The sequence below is a fragment of the Oryctolagus cuniculus genome, chromosome 7 (genome assembly GCF_964237555.1).
Source record: "Oryctolagus cuniculus chromosome 7, mOryCun1.1, whole genome shotgun sequence".
In the NCBI taxonomy this organism is placed as follows: Eukaryota; Metazoa; Chordata; class Mammalia; order Lagomorpha; family Leporidae; genus Oryctolagus; species Oryctolagus cuniculus.
Genome location: NC_091438.1, coordinates 7,095,278 through 7,116,499, shown reverse-complemented (window position 1 = coordinate 7,116,499; position 21,222 = coordinate 7,095,278). Strand labels below are relative to the sequence as shown.

Sequence of the window (21,222 nt, the reverse complement as noted above, 5' to 3'; positions counted from 1 at the left end):
CATAATGGATTCTTCTCCTTTGCAGCTGAGAGCCTATTTCATGCAGCCCATCTTTGTTTCAGTACAATAAAAACAACAATAAAATGTAAATGGGTTTTGGTTTCACTGCCATCACAGGAACCCACATCAAGTGTCAACTGATCAAATTAAGAACCAGAGTAATTTTTCTTTATTTAAAGTGCCACACGACTTTGCCCCTTCCGCAGCTGCACGCTCGCTGTACCGATGCCGACGTCTTTCCCTCCCCTGCGCACTGCGAGCTGGCTCCTCTGCAGGCCTGCATCTGCTGCACCCTGTCCCAGTGTCCATCCTCCCTCTCTGCACAGGCTGCTCCTCCGGAGTTCACGAGAGCCCTGCTGCGTACCCAGCTTCTCGGAAGCTGCCCCTGCTCCTGTACTCTGCAGCACTCGATTCTACTGTTTCACCTTGAATAGTTCTTACTCCCTGAAATGCTGCTTCCTTGCCCACAGTCCCCTCCCTGAAATCAGGACTTGCTGTCTCGCTGACGGCTGTCAACAGAGAAATGCTCACCTGTTGTTTGTTACTTTGGCAGGCTGCACTCAGATGCTTAAACCACAGCATCGCATTCATCCTATTGCCAGCTTGAAACTTGTATGAATTTCCTGAAATTACCAAAATAAGGGGAAAATAAAAACATTAGGACTATGACACATGGTAATTCTGCCCCATGTTAAAGAATGCACTAAATGTGACCAGAGTGCTCAGTTTCAGAAATGTATTCATTTAGCAGATGGTTTCCACCACAAATAAAACAGGAGCTCTCTATGTGAAACATTTCCCCACTACCACATATTCAAAAAGTCACTGTTTTGTTGCTTATGAATTTCTCCTAAGAAATAACTTTGTTTTCTTAAATGTTCTTTAGGATAAAGTACAACTAAATAAAACAACCATGTGGTTGTATGTGATTCAACACAGCCCACCTTCCAATTTCTCTCATCCCCTTTACAAATTCCAGGGGTCAACAGTCAATTATTTTATTCATTCATTCATGTCTCCTTATATTGTATATATGATATTTTAATTCACTTGAAAAATGTTTTAAGCCAAATAACTGATTAATTCAAAGTAACACAATAAAAATCACTCAGAGGAAAACCTGGACAAATTTAGAACTTAAGAATGATGATCTTGGGTGGGCAGGTAGAACAGCCCGTGACCCAGCATCCCCGAGCGGCAGCATGAGTCCCAGCTGCTCTACTCCTGATCCAGCTCCCTGCTCATGTCCCTTGGAAGACAGCAGAAGATGACCCAGGTACTTGGGCACCGGCCTCCCACATGGAAGAACTGGATGGAGTTCTATGCTTCTGGCTTTGGCCTGGCCCAGCCCTGGTCGTGTGGTCATTTGGGGGGTAAAACATCAGATGGATGATCTCTCTTTCAAATAAAATGAAAATAAACAAACAAACAAAAAAAAATCATTTTCCAGGGTTGCCTTTGTGGTGCAACAGGTTAGGATGCTGATATGGGGTAAGTCAGGTAGCAAGCTTAGGGTAGAAGCCCAGCTGCCTGGCTCTGTGTAATCTTATGCACCCACCTGTCAATCAGATGACCCCTTCCCCAGGCTGTACCTCCCCCTACCTGGACCCCCCTTTTCTAAACTCATAAGCAGCCTAGTAGAGGGGAGGAGGGGGTCCTTAACCCTCTCTCTCCCTCCACATGGACCCAGAACGAACACGGCATGGCAATCTCTTTTCCTTTCCTGGCCCACTCTCCCTAGCATGACCCCACGTACATGCAGGTTTTCCTCACTTTGTAAACAGACTTTACCATGGTACAGGGCGTGTCTCTGCCTGTACTTACAATGCTTCTTTAAAAGACACTTAGGCCCAACCTAGCCCACAGCAATGCCAGACCCCACCTGCTACACTGGCATTCCGATATTACAGTGCCAGCTTGAGTCCCGGTGGCTCATCTTCCGATCCAGCTCCTTGCTAATGCGTCTGGGAAAGCAGCAGCAGAAGACCCCACTGCTTGGCCCCTGCCATCCACATGGGAAACCTGGATGGAGTTCTGGGTTTCTGGTTTCAGCATGAACAGGCCCTGGCCATGCAGCCACTTGAGGACTGAAACAGTGGATGGAAGATTTCTCTCTCTCTCTGGGTCTCTCTTTCTCTAACTCTGCCTTTCAAATGACAATCTACTTCAGGGTGCAGATGAAAGGGTATTGCCCATATGGCAAATCTCTGAGATCTTAGAATGACAATGGGCTACATATTCTCAGATTCCCTTCTTCCAGCCCTTCCTCCTTCCCTCCCTGGTTATCTTTCTAGGGATTAACTGGGCTTTTAATTTTCAAGCTTATGCCCATAAAGCAAATGCAGGCTCTAAAAATGCTATCAATCATATTATGTGACAAAAAACTGCTCCAGTAAATAAAGCTACACACACACTTTCCCTGCTGGGTATTCCAGTTACGCACACTAGTGCCTCGTCCTCACAATCACCTTTCTCAGAGTCCGTGAGCAAGAAGAGGTCCGGGTGCTCCGGGTCGTCAGCCATCATCACCATCCAGCCGACCACAGACACATTCTTATTTGACGTTGACTTGAACTGAAAGATCAAAAGACGGTGAGTGAAAACAAAATCTTTGGATAATTTAAACAGAAATTAAGTGTTTCCGAGAGCATACTTTCAGTTTCTTATAACGAGACAAGATCTGTGACTTCACTCTGGCCACGGTCAGCTTGGGACCTTTTACTACTAAATTCCATCTAGCCATGCTCTCTTCACCTGGTCTCCTTCTTTCCAGGCCTTTCCCAGCTTCAACTCTTCATCAAGACCAAATGTTCCATCTCCATGCCCAGGGAGCAGCTCTGCAGGCAGCCTGATGAATTCACCTATTTTGTTTCTCCTAAGCTGCTGTTCTGCTCCTGGTAGTAAACACATTTGCATTTTAATGGCTATCTTATCCTAAATCTTGTGATTAAATGAACCAGAAGTGCTACCAGAGAATTAATGGTCATTAAAACACATGCTTACTGTGTTTCTCACAAAAAGGGTAATCTTAGCGTGCTTTTTACTTTTTTTTTTTTTTAAGATTTTATTTATTTGAAAGACAGAGTTACAAAGAGAGGTAGAGACAGAGAGAGAGGTCTTCCATCTGCTGGTCCACTCCCCAGATGGCCACAACAGCTGGAGCTGCGCAGATCTGAAGCCAGGAGCTTCCTCTGGCTCCCAGGCATGGGTGCATGGGCCCAAGCCTGGGCCACTTCTACTGCTATCCCAGGCCATAGCAGAGAGCTGGATCGAAGAGGAGCAGCCGAGACTAGAACTGGCTTCCATATGGGATGCCTGCGCTTCAGGCCAGGGCTTTAACCTCCCACGCCACAGCGCCGGCCCCTTTTTTTTTTACTTTCGTAGTTAACTATTCATTTATTTTGTAGTTAACTATTCTTTTATTTATTATTAACTTCAGTTACACTTCTTTAGAACAATTATTAAATTACCACATTAACATATTAAAGGAGAAGACACGATCAACTCAACACCAATACAATTTTTGGGCAAATGTACTGCATACTGTGTTAAAGACACGGGCAACTCAGAATACAAGGGAATTTCCTAATCCAACAGTGCATTTCAAAAGGAAAACACACACACACACACACACAAAAACCAAATCAGGTAGACAGACAAAACAAACACTGCAGCCCACTTGTAAGGGTAAAATGCTAAAAACACTTGAAAATCAAGTATCATGACAATGATATTAGCTCTGGTATCTAGTATCACCACTGCTAGCTCTACCATCGTTAAATCAGAATTCGTAGGTCAATAAGAACAACAAAAAGGAAAGAAAAGACGTAAGGGTGAGGAGGAAGTTATCTTTAAAAGGATGACATTATTTACAGAAAATTAATCCACATCCACCAAATTAATGAGAAAGGTCACCAAGGTTGCTGGGAACCTAGAACTAAAAAAATCTATCACGCAAGAGGAATCTAGGAACACAAACAACAAAGACATAGAAAGTTTAATAGTTAAAAGATATTAGAGAAGACCTAAATCAATGGAGAAATACCGTCAAATTTTAAAAAGTTCAATGTTGTAGAGAGAGCAGTTCTCCCTAAACTGATCTGTAAGTTCAGTGTCATTTCAATGAAAATTCTAAAAAAGTTTTAATGTTTAACCTGACAAGCTAATTCTAAAATTTACATGGAATAGCGAAAGATCCATGATAACGAAATTCGGCAGCACTTGCTCTGCTACACATCAAGACTTACAAAGCCACCAAAAGGCAAACAGCCCTGGGAGTAAGGCCTCAGCCTGACGGAGGTGGTCATTTCACGCTTATATCAAAACAAGGCTTCGCACCCTGAATGCAAGTAATTCTGCCAACTGTACCTTAGAAAGCTGAACACACACACACACACACACACACACACACGCGACAAAGCTAAGGTAACTGAAGTCACGGGCTACTGGGGCAGGGACAGACCAACAGGGCAATGAAATCTAGAAAGGAATCTATGAGTAACATAAACTCATATGGCACGAGCAGGTTCTGCAGGTCAGCCATGGCAGAATGAACCACTCTGCCAACAGAGCCAGGAAAGTCAGCCGTGCATACAAAGTCATGAAAACCAGCGGCTACGTCACCCACATCACACTCCTACACTCCAGACAAATCCGTTACTGAAAAAACTACTAGTGGATAACAGTGGAGCTTGTTAATGATCTCAGGCTGGAGCTGGATTTTAGAATACATTCAGAAAGTACTGACCATAAAGGGAGAGAGACAGACTTTATTACTATAAAATTAAGAACTCTTCACCAAAAGACACCCTGAAGAGAGTGAAATGATAAGTCAAATACACTTGCAACATACCCTCCAGAATGAGTGTGTGTGTGTGTAGTTAAGAAGAACATATATGTAATATATATTTAAGACATTTGATTATTTAGAATAAGATTAAGCAACATATTTACCCAGGTATTCACAGAAGAAACATGAATGACCAAAACACATGAAAAAATTTCCAACTCAGTAAGCAATCAGGGGAATACAAATTAAATTATGAGGTGCTATTTCATATATACTAGATTCACCAAAATCTAAAAGCCTGACAATACAGTGAGAATATAAAGTCTGATTGTGCCATTCGTGAGTGTGTAAATTAATTTGCCATTTTCTAACAAAGTTCAAAATTTGCACTCTAGATATATAATCTAGAGAATCTGTGCACAAAAGTATTTATAGCAGGGGTCAGCTTTGTGGTGCAGCAGGTTGAGCCGCTGTCTGCAGTGTTGGCATCCCATATGGGCACTGGTTTGAGTCTTGGCTGCTCTACTTCCGATCCAGCTCCCTGCTAATGGCCTAAGTGCTTGGGCCCCTGCACCCACGTGGGGACCTGGATGGAGTTCCTGGCTGTTAATGTAGCCTGGCCCAGCACCAGCCACTGTGGCCATCTGGTGAGTCAATCAGTGGATGGAAGACCTCTCTTTCTCTGTAACTCAAATAAATAAATATTTAAAAAATATTTATAGCAGCACTGTTAGAAATAGCAAAACAAGCTTTTTTTGGTTCCTCCTTGCTCCCCACGAGTCTCTGCAGCTGTACGTGGCTGGAGATCATCTTGCACCTAAGGCAGGGAGAAGCCGGCTGCAAAGCAGATGAGAGTCAGTGGAGTCGATCAACTCTAGACTCCGCTAGTGCTGGAGAGTGGAAGACACCCACTGGGGTACACGCAGTCTCCGAAGAGGACCAGACAAAGCAAAGAGAAACTGGTCATCCTTGCCAGCAATTGCCCAGCTTCGCGGGAATCTGAAAGAGTATTATGTCATGTTGGTCCAAACTGGTGTCCATCCACAGTGGTGAGAATACTGAATTGGGAACAGCACACGGAAAATACTACAGAGTATGCACTCTTTCTATTACTGATCCAAGTGATTCTGATATTATAAGAAGCATGCTGGAACAGACTGGTGAAAAGTAAACCACACAATTTTTTTAAAATATAACTTCCCAGAGCTTGTATTTAAAAATAACAAAACAAAAAACCAAAGAAACTGGGGCCAGCACTGTGGCACAGTAGGTTAAGCGTCCACTTGCAGCAGAAGCATCCCACATGGGTGCTTGTTTGAGTCTCAGCTGCTCTACTTCTGGTCTAGCTCCTTGCTAATGGCCTGGGAAAGCAGTGGAAGATGGCCCAAGTGCTTGGGGCCCTGCACCCATAAGGGAGACCCAGAACAAACTCTTGGCTCTGGATCTGCCGAGCTCTGTCTGCTGTGGCCATTTGGGGAGTGAATCAGCACTCTCTCTGAGGTCTCTGAGACCTCTCTCTCTCTGTGTGACTCTGCCTCTCTCAAATAACCAAATCTAAACAAAACAAAACCAAAGAAACAAATGCAAAACTAAAACCCTAATCTGGAAATCATCCAAATATCCAGTTGTGAAAAAGAGTATGTGTCGGCTTATGCACACCTACAACAATGGATCACAATGTAATACCAAGCAAAAAAATTCTTAGTCCCTAGGAATATACATGTGAATCTATTCAAGTACATTTCAAAAATGGAACAATGCATTAAAGGAATCATACAAAACTTACAAGAAAATCACAGCAATGACTAATAAGGAATTCAGGACAGTGCCAGCTGTGAGGCCAATTCATGAGAAAGGCAGGAGATGCTCCGTGGGCAGGCTTTGGCCTTTCTGACAATGCCCTGCTATAGCCTATGAGGTCATTTTATCACGCTGTGAAACGCGTTGAGTACAATACTATCTTCTTTTGTATGTGTTAACATGTTTCACAGTGAAAAGGAGAAGAACGAACACAGAATATTTTAACAAAATAGAACACTAAGGTCAGGAGGTTTTAATACATGGAGAATGAAACTGGCAATATCACAGAACTGATGATTTGACAGTTCCCAATGTACTGTCAAAAAAAGTGGATAGCATGATCTTCTGATATACTTGTCCTGACTCTCACAATCTCTGCCTCATCTGCTTCTCTGAACAACAACAAAGTAACTCAAGCAACATAAGCCCTTCATGCAGAGGGATGAAGGTGAGACGGGGAAAACGGCCCCCGGCCATCAGCTGACTCCTTCTCAGGGTGATGCCCTTCAGAACTTTCTCTGTGCATTTACAACAGAGGCTTTTAAAAGATCTATTTATTTAGTTGAAAGGCAGAGTTACAGAGAGGCAGAGGCGGGGTGGGGGGAGGAGGGGAGTCTTCCACCTGCTGGTTCACTCCCCAGATGGCGGCAACACCAGAGGCTTCTTTGTGCGGTTGCTGCTCGTGGTGTCTTGTATACTGACGGGGGTTTTCTGAGGTTTTCAGCTGTCAGTAACTCTTTCCTGGTAAGCATTTTGGCTGTTCCCATAGTTCTGCTGTCATAAACATCACTACAGATATCTTGGTGTACTTGCTTCAGGAATTCTGTAGCAGACTCTCAGGTAAGGAATGGTTGGCTGCTCCTAAGCCACACACTGCCTCCCACTGACGCGGACTGCCCATCACAGAACCACCACCACTTTAAACTTCTGAGCCCTGTGGATGCTAAGTCCACGTCTCCCTACCTCATGGCCAGTACAACACTGTCAAACTTTAAAGCGTTAGCCTAATGGCAAGAAAAAGCGTCATTTAATCTGTACTTCTGGATAAGTAGTGAGGCTAATCATCTTTTCATGTTTATCAGACATTTGCATTTTGTTTTCAATTTATTTCTTTTTCCCATTTTTCTATTTTATTTATTCATGAAAAGTCTTAACATATTTGATGCATTTTTAGGTGTAGATTTGTTTCTAAAATTTAACTGCTCAAACAACATTTACTCAGTCATTACCTTGTAGAGAGTAGGTTCAAATATGTAAAATTATTTCTTACAGTGAATATACTTCTGCTAAATACTTGTTTTTACTATGAATATGCTTTCCTTTTTAATAATTCAAAAATAGAGAAATAACAAAATAACATTCTCCCTCCTTTCTTTCCAGCCATTCTATCCTTATGAGGTCCTTCGATGCAGAAAAAAATGAATACATTAGGTAATACTACAATCTAGGAATGCAGGCTTGCAGATTTCCCTTTCTGCACTTACAGGACTTCCCACATTCACTTAAACCAAAAATGTCCACTTTTATACCTTCAGCCTTATTAAAGGGCTAAAACTGGGACAGAAAAGAATTTCTCTGAATTATGTTGTGTCATGTGGGTGACTTATAAGTAGAAAAAGTACTTAAAATTTTTCTTTAGTGATTCACCTTTCCTCAGTAGTGTAAACCACTTAAATGTTCTCCATCCCCCCAAAATACATGATTTAGAATTAAATTTGTCTCAAAGAGATTTTATTAATGCAACATGGAAAATTATTATTCCTTTTAAAGACTGTTTTACAGCCATATAAAACACAGCAGGCAAGCCCAAGTTCTTGGGTCTCTGCCACCCACATGGAGACCCGGAAAGAGTTGCTGGCTCCTGGCTCTGGCCTGGCCCAGCTCCAGCTGTTGCAGCTATTTGTGGAGTGAAGTCGATGGAAGATCGATTTCTCTCTCTCTCTTCCCTCTCTGTCACCCTGGCTTTCAAATCAATAAAACAAAACAAAACAAAATTTTAAAACGGCATGCAAAATACAGCCACAGGACACTTCTAAATATTCTAAGTAATACGAAACGCAAGACAGTGGACTGCAGCTAACTATTGTGATCACTCATTCCTCTTTACTCCCGGGAAAATCACTGACTGATGGGGAAAGAACTTTCGACACTGGTTCCAAATCATCACATTTTGTACATCAGGAACTGAGACTCCAAGGCAAGCTTTTTGAATCGCGTTCTAAACCAGAAACCCAAGTCTGAGAAAGCCGTGCTACCAAGATAGAAATCTGTAATGTGCAATTGTGACATCTGCAATGGAAGAACATCATTCAAAAAACAAACCTCAAAATACGGAATTTATTCCAAGAGCTTCCTTGGAATGGTCCACCAGAATCAAAATTCCATTACAGCATTCATACAAGGAGTATAAAATGGGGAAAAATGAAAAACAAACAACATCCCTTCCACCTCGTCAACATCCTTGTGTCCCATTAGGACTGTTTTCTTAACAACCACAAAGAAACAGCTGTGAAACAAGGTCAAAATTTTAGAGGAAAAATACTTACATGTTTTCTTTCTGTAGCCTTTAGAGATTTGGCAGCATAGTAAAAAAGTTGTGTCCCACACAAAGCTGCCCAGTATTTTGTCCAAGCTGCTACCTGGGGAGGGTAAGCACATGAATATACTATTAAAAACGCTATGGGCTTTTCAGTCTCTTTACCCTTCTTTGTGCCAAAGATATACTGTACTCTCTGTCATCAAAGGCCTAACAGCCTTGAATTCTCTCACTTCTGCAATCTTCACCTCAAATATCCCCATGATTCCAGCTAACAGACTGTAGCATCCTCATCAAAGTAATTCTTGCTCTCATTAAGATTCCTGTTGCCTTTTTTTTTTTTTTTTTTGGACAGGCAGAGTGGACAGTGAGAGAGACAGAGAGAGAAAGGTCTTCCTTTGCCATTGGGCCAGCCCCCAGTGGCCGCTGTGGCTGGCGCACCGCGCTGATCTGAAGCCAGGAGCCAGGTGCTTCTCTGGGTCTTCCATGCAGGTGCGGGGCTCAGGACTTGGGCCATCCCCCACTGCACTCCTGGGCCACTGGAAGAGGAGCAAACCGGGACAGAATCTGACGCCCCGATCGGGACCAGAACCCGGGGTGCCGGCACCGTAGGTGGAGGATTAGCCTAGTGAGTCACGGCGCCGGCCCCTACTGCTTTTTAATATTCTCTAGCATTTCCACTACCCCCTCCCTCCCAAAACCACTCTTCCCTTCTTTTTCTTCATATCTAGCCTATATCTCATGATCTAACATTGTATCCTTTCCCTTCCAGATACTTTAATTCAACTGCCCTCTCCCGATAAAACCCAGATCTAATCATCCGATTATCTGGCACCACATCCCACAGTAGCTGAGTATTACTGAAGAAACCACACAGTTAGACCAACAGATAACATTATGATCACAAATCTCAAATGCCTATCAGTCGTACTTCCCTCTTCCTCAATCTAGTCATTATGCACACACTGTCTCTCTGGAGACAGTTTTATACCTTCTCAAAACTCTAATTACCAACCCCCACGCGACCTCAGGCCAGAATGCAATCACTGCACACTCTAGAGAAAAACAGACGGAATCTGCTAAGGACCGCCTCCCGTGCAGCAGAGTCCATCTGCCGAGCTGTGCTCGCGAAGCTGGCTCCAGTTCTGGCCTCGGACGTCCACTCTGCCCATTCCTCAATGTCCTTCATTTGGCTCTCAGGCTGAAACCGCTGCTGCCTGCTGAGGGCTGCAGAGCTCTCGGCATCACTGTAGCCTCGGCAGGGTCGCCTTTCTTCTTCAGGCACTTTCACCTGCCAGCCTTCTGGGACGACAACTTCTTACTGTACACTCTGGAGCAGACCCATACTTACTACAGAACTCCATCCCTAGCCCGTTTTTCTTCCCCAGTGACACTTCCTTCACAGATAATCCACCTCACCCAGTTCCACTCCTCAAATACTCTCTGTATGCCAGTGACTTCCAAATCTCTGCCACCACTCCTGTGTTGCCCTCCTGAGCTACACTTTTTTAAGGGCCAAAATAACTAAGCACATGGATCTGAAGTAGGTCAAGGCTTACTTGACCAACTCCATTTCAATAAACGTCTCCAACACTTGTCTACCTCAGTCCCCAAGCTCAGAAGTTCCCGTGTTCCCACTCTTTTCTTTGCGCCTCACATGCACATCTCAAGCGACTCCAGCCACTGTCTCTGTCATCTCTTCCACTTCCTTCCCACTTTGAGTGCCTGAACTTTCAGACCTGCGAAGGCTAACTCACCTTCCTTACTCAGCTCTCAGCTCAAACACCTTGCAACGCTGACATCTCTTGCTTATTCTCATTTCTCCTCATTGGAATCGAATCCCTAGAGGCAGGCACTGACTCATCTGGCTCCCTGCTCTGTTTCTAGCATTGGACATGCTATAGGTTTGGTAACCGTTCAACTGACAGGCTATTCTTAGTTCACTAGCTGGTCTGATGTGGCTTCTTGATTGTATGTGCCTTTGGTTTCCTGATTTGTAAGTGGTAAAATAAGATTTTATACATGGAAATCATCTTTATATTTTAAGAATCCTTCATATCTTCAAAAACTTTAAGTGTGGATGTATGCCAAAGATTTCATAACCCAGATTAGACAGACTACTGTAATATTTGAGGAAAAGGTGATCTTCGTCCAGTGGTCAAGGAGCCACTGTGGTCCTGGGGAAGAGCAGACTTACCCATCACATGCAGACAGCTCTGCTTTACCATGCCCCCCCCCCCCCCCCCCCCGTAGCGTTGTGCAGGACACTTAACATCTGCGTTCTACACCACACAGGAAAAAAACTACATTACAATTACTTCAAAACCAGTGAAGCAGGGTTGGAGTTGTGGTGTAGTGGGTTAAGTAGCTGCCTGCAATGGCTGGCATCCCAGATGGGAGCCGATTCAAGACCCGGCTGCTTGGGAAAGCCGCAGCAGATGGGCCAAGTATTTGGGTCCCTCCACTCTAGAACCAGAGGAAGCCCCGGGCTCCTGGCCTCAGCCTAGCCCAGCCTTGGCTGTTGTGGCCATTTGGGATGTGAACCTGTGGATGGAAGATCTCTCTCTCTCTCATTTTCTCTCCACCTCTAATTTTGCCTTTCAAATAAATAAAAAATAAACCTTAAAAAAAACAAAACAATGAAGCAACATTAGTTGAACTTTATTTTAAGGTTCTTATTGCCTATTTTCTAATTTTCCTCATCTTTACTAAAATAATTCTTAATGATATATGTTCAGATTTCTACAGGAACAGTTTAATACACAAACTATACTGAAGATAAAAAGAAAAGTGTGGGAGTGCCTTTATTTAAGTATATGTAATATATGATTTCTGTATGCAGATAACTTTAGGAAACATGGCGAGGCAAATGTGTCTTTTATAATATTCAAGTCTACTATATACCTGATTTTATTGCAATTGCTTTAATTATTTTTAGGATCTTTTTTTTTTTTTTTTTTTGGACAGGCAGAGTGGATAGTGAGAGAGAGAGACAGAGAGAGAGAAAGGTCTTCCTTTTGCTGTTGGTTCACCCTCCAATGGCTGCCACGGCTGGCGTGCTGTGCTGATCTGAAGCCAGGAGCCAGGTGCTTCCTGGTCTCCCATGGGGTACAGGGCCCAAGCACTTGGGCCATCCTCCACTGCACTCCCGGGCCACAGCAGAGAGCTGGCCTGGAAGAGGGGCAACCGGGACAGAATCCGGTGCCCCAACCGGGACAGAATCCGGTGCCCCGACCGGGACTAGAACCCGGTGTGCCGGTGCTGCAAGGTGGAGGATTAGCCTAGTGAGCTGCGGCTCCGGCCCTAGGATCTTATTTTTACATATTTTAGAGGTGTGTTAAAATATAACATAGTGAAATCTTACTGTAGGTTTTTTGCCTTCTTTTAACAAAGTTTTTCTCCTGAGAACACCTTGAATAGTAACCGCTCCTGGATACAAATGCACTGCCAAATCTTCTGATTCTGCAGAACTGTAATAATGAAAATGAAAAAACCACATAAGATCTGTGTATATATTTTAAGCAATGGGTACTTAAAATGAAATTATTTTTAATTTTAAAATTTTGTTGCTTTATTCACAGTTGAGAAGACATGGACAATTTTTAAAGATTTATTGATCTGAATTGTATAAGCTGGCATGAAATTAGGAAGCTGTTAAAAGTCAGCAGGTTCTAAACACACACTAATATACATTTGAGTAAGTACAATTTAGAAAGAATGCAGTAATTTACTTTAGTAGAGATTAAGCATTTAAGAATTTTTTTCTTAATATGCCACATTGCATCATTATCATAACTTTATTTTCCTCATCAGAAACTCTGAAGTCCTGGTAGGAAAGATGGAAATTCTGTTAAAAGCACTTATGAAAACAAAACTGAAAACAAAACAAAACTGAAAATAAAAGTAGCAGGAGCTCAATAAAAGTAAAAATCCATGCTTAATTTAATTCTAAAATAGGTTAATTAATAAAGTAATAAAATAACAACATTTTAAAAAATAACTTCCTGCAATAATTAATGGCATTTAAATGCTGTCAGCGTACAAGCATTTGATTATGGTCTAACAGTCTCCAAACTCAAGATTGCCTTTTCATGCAAGTTAAAAAAGAAGACAGAACAACCGAACATTTTAATATATTTTCCAAACTGATTTAAGGTGCTGTACTTAAAACCAGAATAATTTCTACATGAACCAATCAATACATATTGATAAACATGTCTTTTTTATGATATGATACAAGCTGTAGAATTCCTATAACAGCAAAGAAATCTGAAGTTTGCCAGTTTACTTTTTTATGGTTCTTTAGGTGTCTTCAAAGTGACTTAAAAACTTAGAAACCATCAGAAACTCTATGCTCAGCCACTTATATTCAGGGATGTACACTTGCACACAAGGAGATCCAGTATCATCAAACTGACATAAAGTTTGCTTCAAGTTTGTTTGCTGTTTCAAGAGTTGGCTGACTGGGCTGAGTAGGTTAAGCCTCTGCCTGTGGTGCCAGCATCTTGGATGTTCCACTTCCCATCCAGCTCCCTGCTAACAGCCTGGGAAAGCAGTGGAAGATGGCCCACGTGCTTGGGCCCCTGAATCCACGTGGGAGACCTGAAGAAGCTCCAGGTTCCTGGCTTCAGGTCAACCCAGCTCCAGCTGTTGCAGCCATTTGGGGAATAAACCAGAGGATGGAAGACCTCTTTCTCTGTCTCTCCTTCTCTGTCTGTAATTCTGCCTTTCAAATAAATAATCTTTAAAAAAAAAAAAAAAAAAAAAAGAGTTGGCTGATTACCCCTTACCACTAAACCTTATGTTTCCAATCACTGGTATAATCCTTATTTGACTCCTCACCTCAATGAGTTGAAATACATAAATATTATTTAATGAAAGAGACTGGTCTAAATTCATGGCCTGTGGTTTATCTGAAAAAATCATTTAAAAAGAAATCAAATGTATATTTTTTAGCAAAGTAAATGCTTTGATTGAAGCTTATAAACAACAAGCAGATTATTATAATAGTCTCTCAAATAACTAGCAGCATTAGAAAGACTTGTGCAGTTAAAAGGCTACCAATTCATTAACATTTTAAAAATATGACATAAAGACAAAAGCTTTAGCAATTAGCTGTGTGGATCAGAGAGAGTAGTTCAAATTTATCTTCATGTCAGATCTTGGAAAGAAAGTTTTTCTGGGCGATTTATCTAGTTTTTCAATCAGTTAGTTGAGAAAGAACAGAAAAAATGCCAGACCACAACCATGGGAGCCAATCACCATCACCAGAGGGGGTTCTGCGGCCCCTGAGTGCAGGGGGATTGTACCTGCTGGCCTTCACGTGGCTTCGATAGCCATTTCGTGCCACTCTTGTCACCGGGCCGAGAGAATGGTATAATCTGTTCCTGTTGGATTCCATTATAAATTGTATATATTACATATACTTTTATTCATACAATCATCAATTCCTAAAACAGTATAATAGCTTCTTTGTTTAACAGTTCTCTAAATCTGACAAAAAGCATGTGATCAATCTTCTGTTTTATAAAACATGAAGACAGATTTCAAAAATTCTTTTCTCCTGCTGTCTCTAAAAATACTTATAGGTGTTAAGAATATACCATACATTTACATTTACGTTAGTTTTCACAAATCTGCTAAAAGAATGAAAAAGTGATTTATAGCCAAATGTAAAAACCTAAAAAATACTTCAAAAGTTCTTTTACTTCTATTCTATTTCTTGGAATCTAGTTTAAGCAGGATGCCTGGATTTATATAAATATCTCCTTTTAATATATGTCCCTATGAAGACACCTAAAAGCAATGTGGCTTGTAACTGAAGACTAATGTGAAAAACCTTATCTTCCTTTTTATTCTACTTGGTAAATCAAAGAAAAGTAATAAAGGAGATGACCAACTAAGTAATAAATATAGGTATTATTTTACTTCTAAATTAACTGATGAATAAATGAAAAATGATAGGAATTCATATTTATCCAGAATGAAACATATTATCAAAGGGAGTAAACACAAACACATAAAACATTGGTATTCCTTTGCTTGAAAACAGCCAAGAGTAGCACTGTTGACAAATATTTTAAACAAAAAGCATTATTTTAGTAATGTAAGCAACAACATATTTGATGTCTCTCTAAGAAAAAAGAACAGCAAGTGACGTGCTAACTTTCAGAGTACTGGTTCCAAGCTCACTATCCACAAGCAGTACTCTAAATCCCAGTTCTTGATCCACTTTTTGCTATTTCACATCTGAATCTTGCAGAGCAGCATGCATTTAACTGTTCTCAAAATGTCCCAAGGGTCACTGATTTCAACTTGGCATAGTTACAGTGGATTTTTTAGCTGCAAATGTCTGCAAAGTAAAATACTTGTCATACAAGAAAAATACTGTTTTGAGACATGAAGGTAACACCATTCAGCACTCTTCACAAGCAGCCTGCTGGGATGGGAACAGATTGTTTAACACGACACAATTCTGGTTAAATCTTACATAACTCAGGCAATTTAAGAAGCCATTTTACTAGTCAATATTTTTATCTAAATCTTTTTTAAAATATTTATTTATTTATTTGAAAGTCAGAGTTACACAGAGAGGAGAGGCAGAGAGAGCAAGAGAGAGAGAGGTCTTCCATCTGTTGGTTCATTCCCCAGTTGGCTGAAACGGCTGGAGCTGTGCTGATCTGAAGCCAGGAGTCAAGAGCTTCTTCTGGGTCTCCAACACGGGGACCCAAGCACTTGGGCCATCTTCTACTACTTTCCCAGGCCACAGCAGAGAGCTGGATCAGAAGTGGAGCAGCCAGGACTTGAACTGGCGCCCATATGGGATGCCGCACTGCGGGCGGCGGCTTTCCCCACTATGCCACGGTGCCGGCTCCTTTATCTGAGTATTATAATGAAGCCTGTCATCACAGTATCTGATGGCGTTATGCTCTTTCTCTAGTAGAAGCACAATCTGTACATGGCCAAGGCAATGCTTGCGTCTTTCCCACTTCTGGAAAACCCAAATAAAGAGACTTAAAAGTAAAGGTTGGGGGGCCAGAGCTGTGGTGCAGTAGGTTAATCCTCCATCTGTAGTGCCGGCATCCCATATGGGTGCCAGTTTGAGTCCTGGCTGCTCCACTTCAGATCCAACTCTCTGCTCTGGCCTGGGAAAGCAGCAGAAGATGGCCCAAGTCCTTGGGCCCCTGCACCTAAGTGGGAGTCCTGGAAGAAGCTCCAGGCTCCTGGCTTTAGATCGGCCCAGCTCTGGCTGTTGCGATTTGAGAAGTGAACCGGTGGATGGAAGACCTCTCTCTCTGTCTCTACCTCTCACTATCTGTAACTCTACCCCTCAAATAAAGTCTTAAAAAAAAAAAAAAAAAGGTTGGAAAGAAACAACATGTAAAAATAAACTGTTAAGAAACCTCCAAACTAAAAGAACAAAATTCGAGAACATCGATAATGAAAGGAGAAAGGGATATAAGTATTTTGAAATATAGGGCTTCTAAGTCAAATCTTAATCACATAATGATGAGAAATATCTATGAAGTTTTGTCTGGAACATGATCTAAATCTTCCAATTAGCTTAAAATTAACTGATTCAAGTATGATTCAAATTGCTTTCTACTAAATAGTGACTGATAGGAAGTTAGATAACTAAATATTTTTAGCTCTGTTTTTGTGTTATTTGAAAGGTAGTGTAGAGAGACAGGAGAGGGAGAGAGGAGGAGAGAAAATGAGGTGAAGGTAGGCATGAATCGTTCATCCTCTGGTTCACTCCCCAAATGCCCCAACAGCCAGGGATGGGCCGCTGCATGCCAGGAGCCTGGAACTCAGTCTGGGCCAGTCTTGGGCGGCAGGGACCCAAGTATGTGAGCCATCTTATGCTGCCAGGATGTACGCAGGGAGCTGGATCGGAAGAGGAGCTGTGATTTGAACCCAGACTTTCCAACATGGGATGAGGGTGTCTCAGGGCATCTTTACCGCTGCTGTCAAACACCCAGTTTCTCAACTCTCCAGTTTTAACATGACATTACCAACACTCTTGGTGCCTTACCAGTTACTTTGTTTATATACAAAATGGAGCAGTTACTTTGTTCAAGAGTCAAATATCTCAGGAATTTAAAATGGCAGAAGTGGAATGGTTAGAAATAATCTAAGATTCTAATGAACATTTAAGAACTATTAGTAATAATCATTTGTGTTGTTTGGCTACATTCTTAAGGAGATCTTGCATTTAAAGATCAATATAACATGATATTTGCTGCAAGCAGATGATGGCTTTACAGCTTAAAGCAATAAGGGAGGTAGAAGGGAGTCTGATGGAGTATTTCAGTAAGGTGTAAATTCTGAATTGACGATAATTTAAATCTGGACTTCAAGCTGCTTTATTTATGGCATAATTTAAAATCTACTAAAACATTTTGTCCTTGAGAAAGCAGCAAAGGATGAAACAGACTATTCATTCCATAAAATGTCTTAAAATAAACCAGACTTAAGGAAATAATTTCATTTCTGAATATATAGGTAGTGAGTTCACTGTAGTTGTTTGTTTATTTACTGTGAGAGGCGGAGAAGCACAGAGAGAAAGACAGAGAGCTCCCGTCTGTTGGTTCAGTCTCCAGATGCCTGCACTGGGTTGGGCCAAAGCTGAGAGCCAGGAAGTCAATCCAGGTCTCCCACATGTATTTGGCAGGAATGCATACACTGCTGGCCAGGGTCTGCATTAGGAGCCCTAGCTGGAGCTGGGTATCAAACCCAGAAACTAAGATATGGGTTGTGATGTTTAGCCTTGCAGTTATTATTTTTGAGTCACAATTTTAAGTGCACTAAAATTCAAATATATGTGTCAAGCCACCAAACAAACATACACATTAGATACACTATCAGCTAATCATTCTCATTACTCACATTTCCAAAAGTAAAATATCAATTTCTAAATTTATTTTACCATCAGGAAACTAAAATAGTCCCTTGGGGTAAGCACTGTTTCTTAAAATTCACATTATCATGGACTTTAAGACAGACAAGCTCAGAGCAGTCACATGGACGCCTTCTCTTACCTTTCAAAAGCAGGCCATGAGGTCTCTTCACTTAGTTCAGAACCATCACTGCTACCTGAATCAGAAGTTGTTCCATTTTTAGAATTATTCTTCCAGTTTTGATTTCATAAATTCCCAAGATGTCAATCACATTGCAGATGAACATACACATTACTTAATTTAATATCACTGCTGCTAGGTTTATTTTGCAATATACTGAAATACAGTTGATGAAACTAACTAACATTACAAAACACTAAAAAAAATTCCTGCATACCCAACTTACAGCTCCAACTCATTATCTTAATAGATCATTTTCCACCTTCAGAGAATGCACACTGCACTTTTTTTTTAGGTCTTTCATAACTTAGGACCAATATTATTATGAAATCCTTAGAAGTTCATGGTATATGTCTTTCTTTTTTAGTGAAATCCGTTACTACCCTAGGAGCAAAAAGCTTAATAAAATTCAATTCTTCACTGTTAAGATAGACAAGCTGAAGAGGATGGAATTAAAACAAAAAACAAAAACCAGAAACAAATGGTACTATAACAAAGTAACAATTTCCTCTTTGGCCATTATAACATTTAAAATGGTCCTTAAATAGAAAGTTTAAAACTGGCTGGAAAAACATGTGAAGGGTGAAGATTCTGGCCAGCAGACTTCAGTTCTGAGAGGTAACCCTGGCTCTCAGTAAGATTAAGATGAAGCGTCTACCAGCCTTGTAATGGGGGTCCGACGCTGATGCTGCGAGGCGGCCATTACAGGCAGCTGATGAAGACCTCTCCTACGTGCCTGGAACAGCATGAGTAACAGGCACAGAAGCCTGCTTCCTGTACTGCGCAGCAGAGATGAGGAACCAGAGGTAAAGCTGCTGCCGCTGCCGCTGGTGGTGGCACGTGGTGCACGTGGAAATGGAGGCACACTTGCAGTGCGGTGTGGAGCTCAGGGTGGACATGCCTCCTTGGCATGTCTGCTAGGCAGCACTGCTCTAGGGTAGCCAGGACATACTTGCCACTTGAGAAATTGTTTGGGGTCACTGTCTCAAGCCCTGGTTGATTTTTTAAAGTAGTACTTTCTCAGCACTCACGGTATAGATTAACAGCACATAAAAACTACAGTTAAGGGAAAGATTCTTGTGTATGCATGCTAACCTTTACCATCTCATGGTAATAAAGTTGTAAAACAAAAATCTTGGAAGGCAAATGCCTGTGTTGCAATGTTGCTAATTTACAAAAAGGATGCAATAATCTTCAATTGTTTACCAAGTACTAGCCTTAGAATAATCAAAAAAATTAACATAAAGGCGAAAAATCTGCTTTAGAAATCTCTAAACTGAGACCCTAACTGTAACCGAATGAATAAGTTGTTAACTATCTTGTGGTAACCAAAAGCTTGCCTATGGAAAGTAAAGATCATCATTAGCATACTTCAGATGAGCAGGGTGGGTGCTCGGTGCAGCAGTTGAGGTACCGCTTCGGAAATGTGAATCTCATTTGCAGAGAGCCTGGGTCTGAGACTCAGCTCTGCTCCCAATTCCAGATTCCTATTAGTGCACACCTTTGGGAGGCAGTGGTGACGGCTCAAGTAGCTGGGTCCTTGCTACACAGCTGGGAGACCTAGACTGGGCTCCTGGTTTTTTGGTTACAGCCCTGGCTGTTAAAAGCATTTGGGATGTGAACCAGCTGATGGAATCTCTCTCTCTCTCTCTTTGTCTTTCAAACATGTAATCTAAAAAGAGTTAGGATGAGTAAAAAGTCAAATACAAAGCATTTGATAGAAGTAATTTTAAAAATTATTATTTTGGAGCTGGTGGTGTGGCACAGAGGGTTAAGTTGGCACTGGAGAAACAGGCATCCCCTATCAGCGTGCCAGTTTGATTCCTGGCAGCTACTTCTGATCCAGCTTCCTGCTAATGTGCCTAGGAAAGCAATGGAAGGCAGCTCAAGTACTGGGGGCCCTACCACCCACATGGGAGACCAGAATGGAGCTCTTGGCTCCTGGCTTCAGGAGCTTGGCCCAGACCTAGCTGCTGGGGTCACTTGGAGACGAACCAGCAGATGGAAGCACTCTCTCATTCTCTTCCTTTCAAATGAATAATGAATGAATGAATGAACGAATGAGTGAACCTTTAAAAAAGTATTAGTTTTTGCTTCATGTGGCATGCAAGATTCATTAATCAAAAGAAGTTTAAATTTTTTTAATTAACTAATTGAGAGACATGGAGAGAGAGGGATGGTAGGGGAGAGAGGTATCTGGGTTGGACCAGACTGAAGCCAGGAACAAGAAACTCAATCTGGGTTTTCCAGATGGGTGGCAGGGATCCAAGTACATGAGCCATCACTGCTGTCTCTCTGGCTACACAGTCGTAGGAAGCAGAAATTGGGAATGGACTTGAATCCAGGCACTTCAATTTGGGATGTGGGTGTCCCAAACTGCATCTCAACTATGAGGCCAAATGTCTGTCCCCATAGGTATAAGAAACTTTTAACTGAAAAGAATTCCTTTTTTTTTTTTTTTTTTTGCAAAACTATTGTGTACTATTTTTCAGACTGAGTTTGTCATTTGCACACAGGCAACTTGCAGCATTATTAAAGAAGTATTTTAGGTGATAAATATCTTCTGTGCCAAAAATTTTGTCATCATTGGCATTTATAAAAAGGGAACGTCAAAATCAACTGTTGGAGAACTCCGAAGAAATTTTGTTTTCAGGGTGTGGAACTCTCAGAGGCCAAAGATGTCAAGAAAACAAATCTCCTTTCGTATCTCTTTCCATTGGCCATTTATCAACACTGAGACAGTCATAGTAACACAGCAGGCTTAGCCTTTGAGTGAGCTGCTACTTCATCAAAAGAAAAAACATTTTTCTCCTTTATCCCTTTTTAAAAATTAAAATGATATGGATTATTTTCTAATGATGAATTGAAATCATTTCAGATCCAGAAAATAAATAAAAGTTTAGGAAGTTGCTACAATTTGAATATGGTCTCCATCCCCTAGATTCCCAGAGTTTAATCCTCAGAGTCACATGCCAGTGGTGTTAAGAAGGTAAACTTGATCCCAACAGGGTTTTTAG

The 21,222-nt window shown here is 41.5% G+C and overlaps 1 protein-coding gene and 1 pseudogene across 14 annotated transcripts in view; one reads left to right on the top strand and one right to left on the bottom strand.

The window, feature by feature from the left end:
• RALGPS2 (Ral GEF with PH domain and SH3 binding motif 2) overlaps nucleotides 1-21,222 on the bottom strand; it is a 189,397-nt gene that overhangs the window by 8,503 nt on the left and 159,672 nt on the right. For 13 of the 14 annotated variants that reach the window (XM_051858235.2, XM_070077183.1, XM_070077186.1 and 10 more), the window contains 6 exons: nucleotides 18,167-18,221; nucleotides 14,435-14,512; nucleotides 12,490-12,595; nucleotides 9,136-9,228; nucleotides 2,469-2,574; nucleotides 532-623 (listed from right to left, as the gene is read on the bottom strand). In XM_051858235.2, coding sequence (XP_051714195.2) covers nucleotides 532-623; nucleotides 2,469-2,574; nucleotides 9,136-9,228; nucleotides 12,490-12,595; nucleotides 14,435-14,512; nucleotides 18,167-18,221 — 530 coding nt within the window. The remainder of the gene's footprint in view (nucleotides 1-531; nucleotides 624-2,468; nucleotides 2,575-9,135; nucleotides 9,229-12,489; nucleotides 12,596-14,434; nucleotides 14,513-18,166; nucleotides 18,222-21,222) is intronic. The other variant, XM_070077192.1, reaches the window with a different exon arrangement.
• On the top strand, nucleotides 4,199-5,960 carry LOC108177568 (large ribosomal subunit protein eL30-like; annotated as a pseudogene).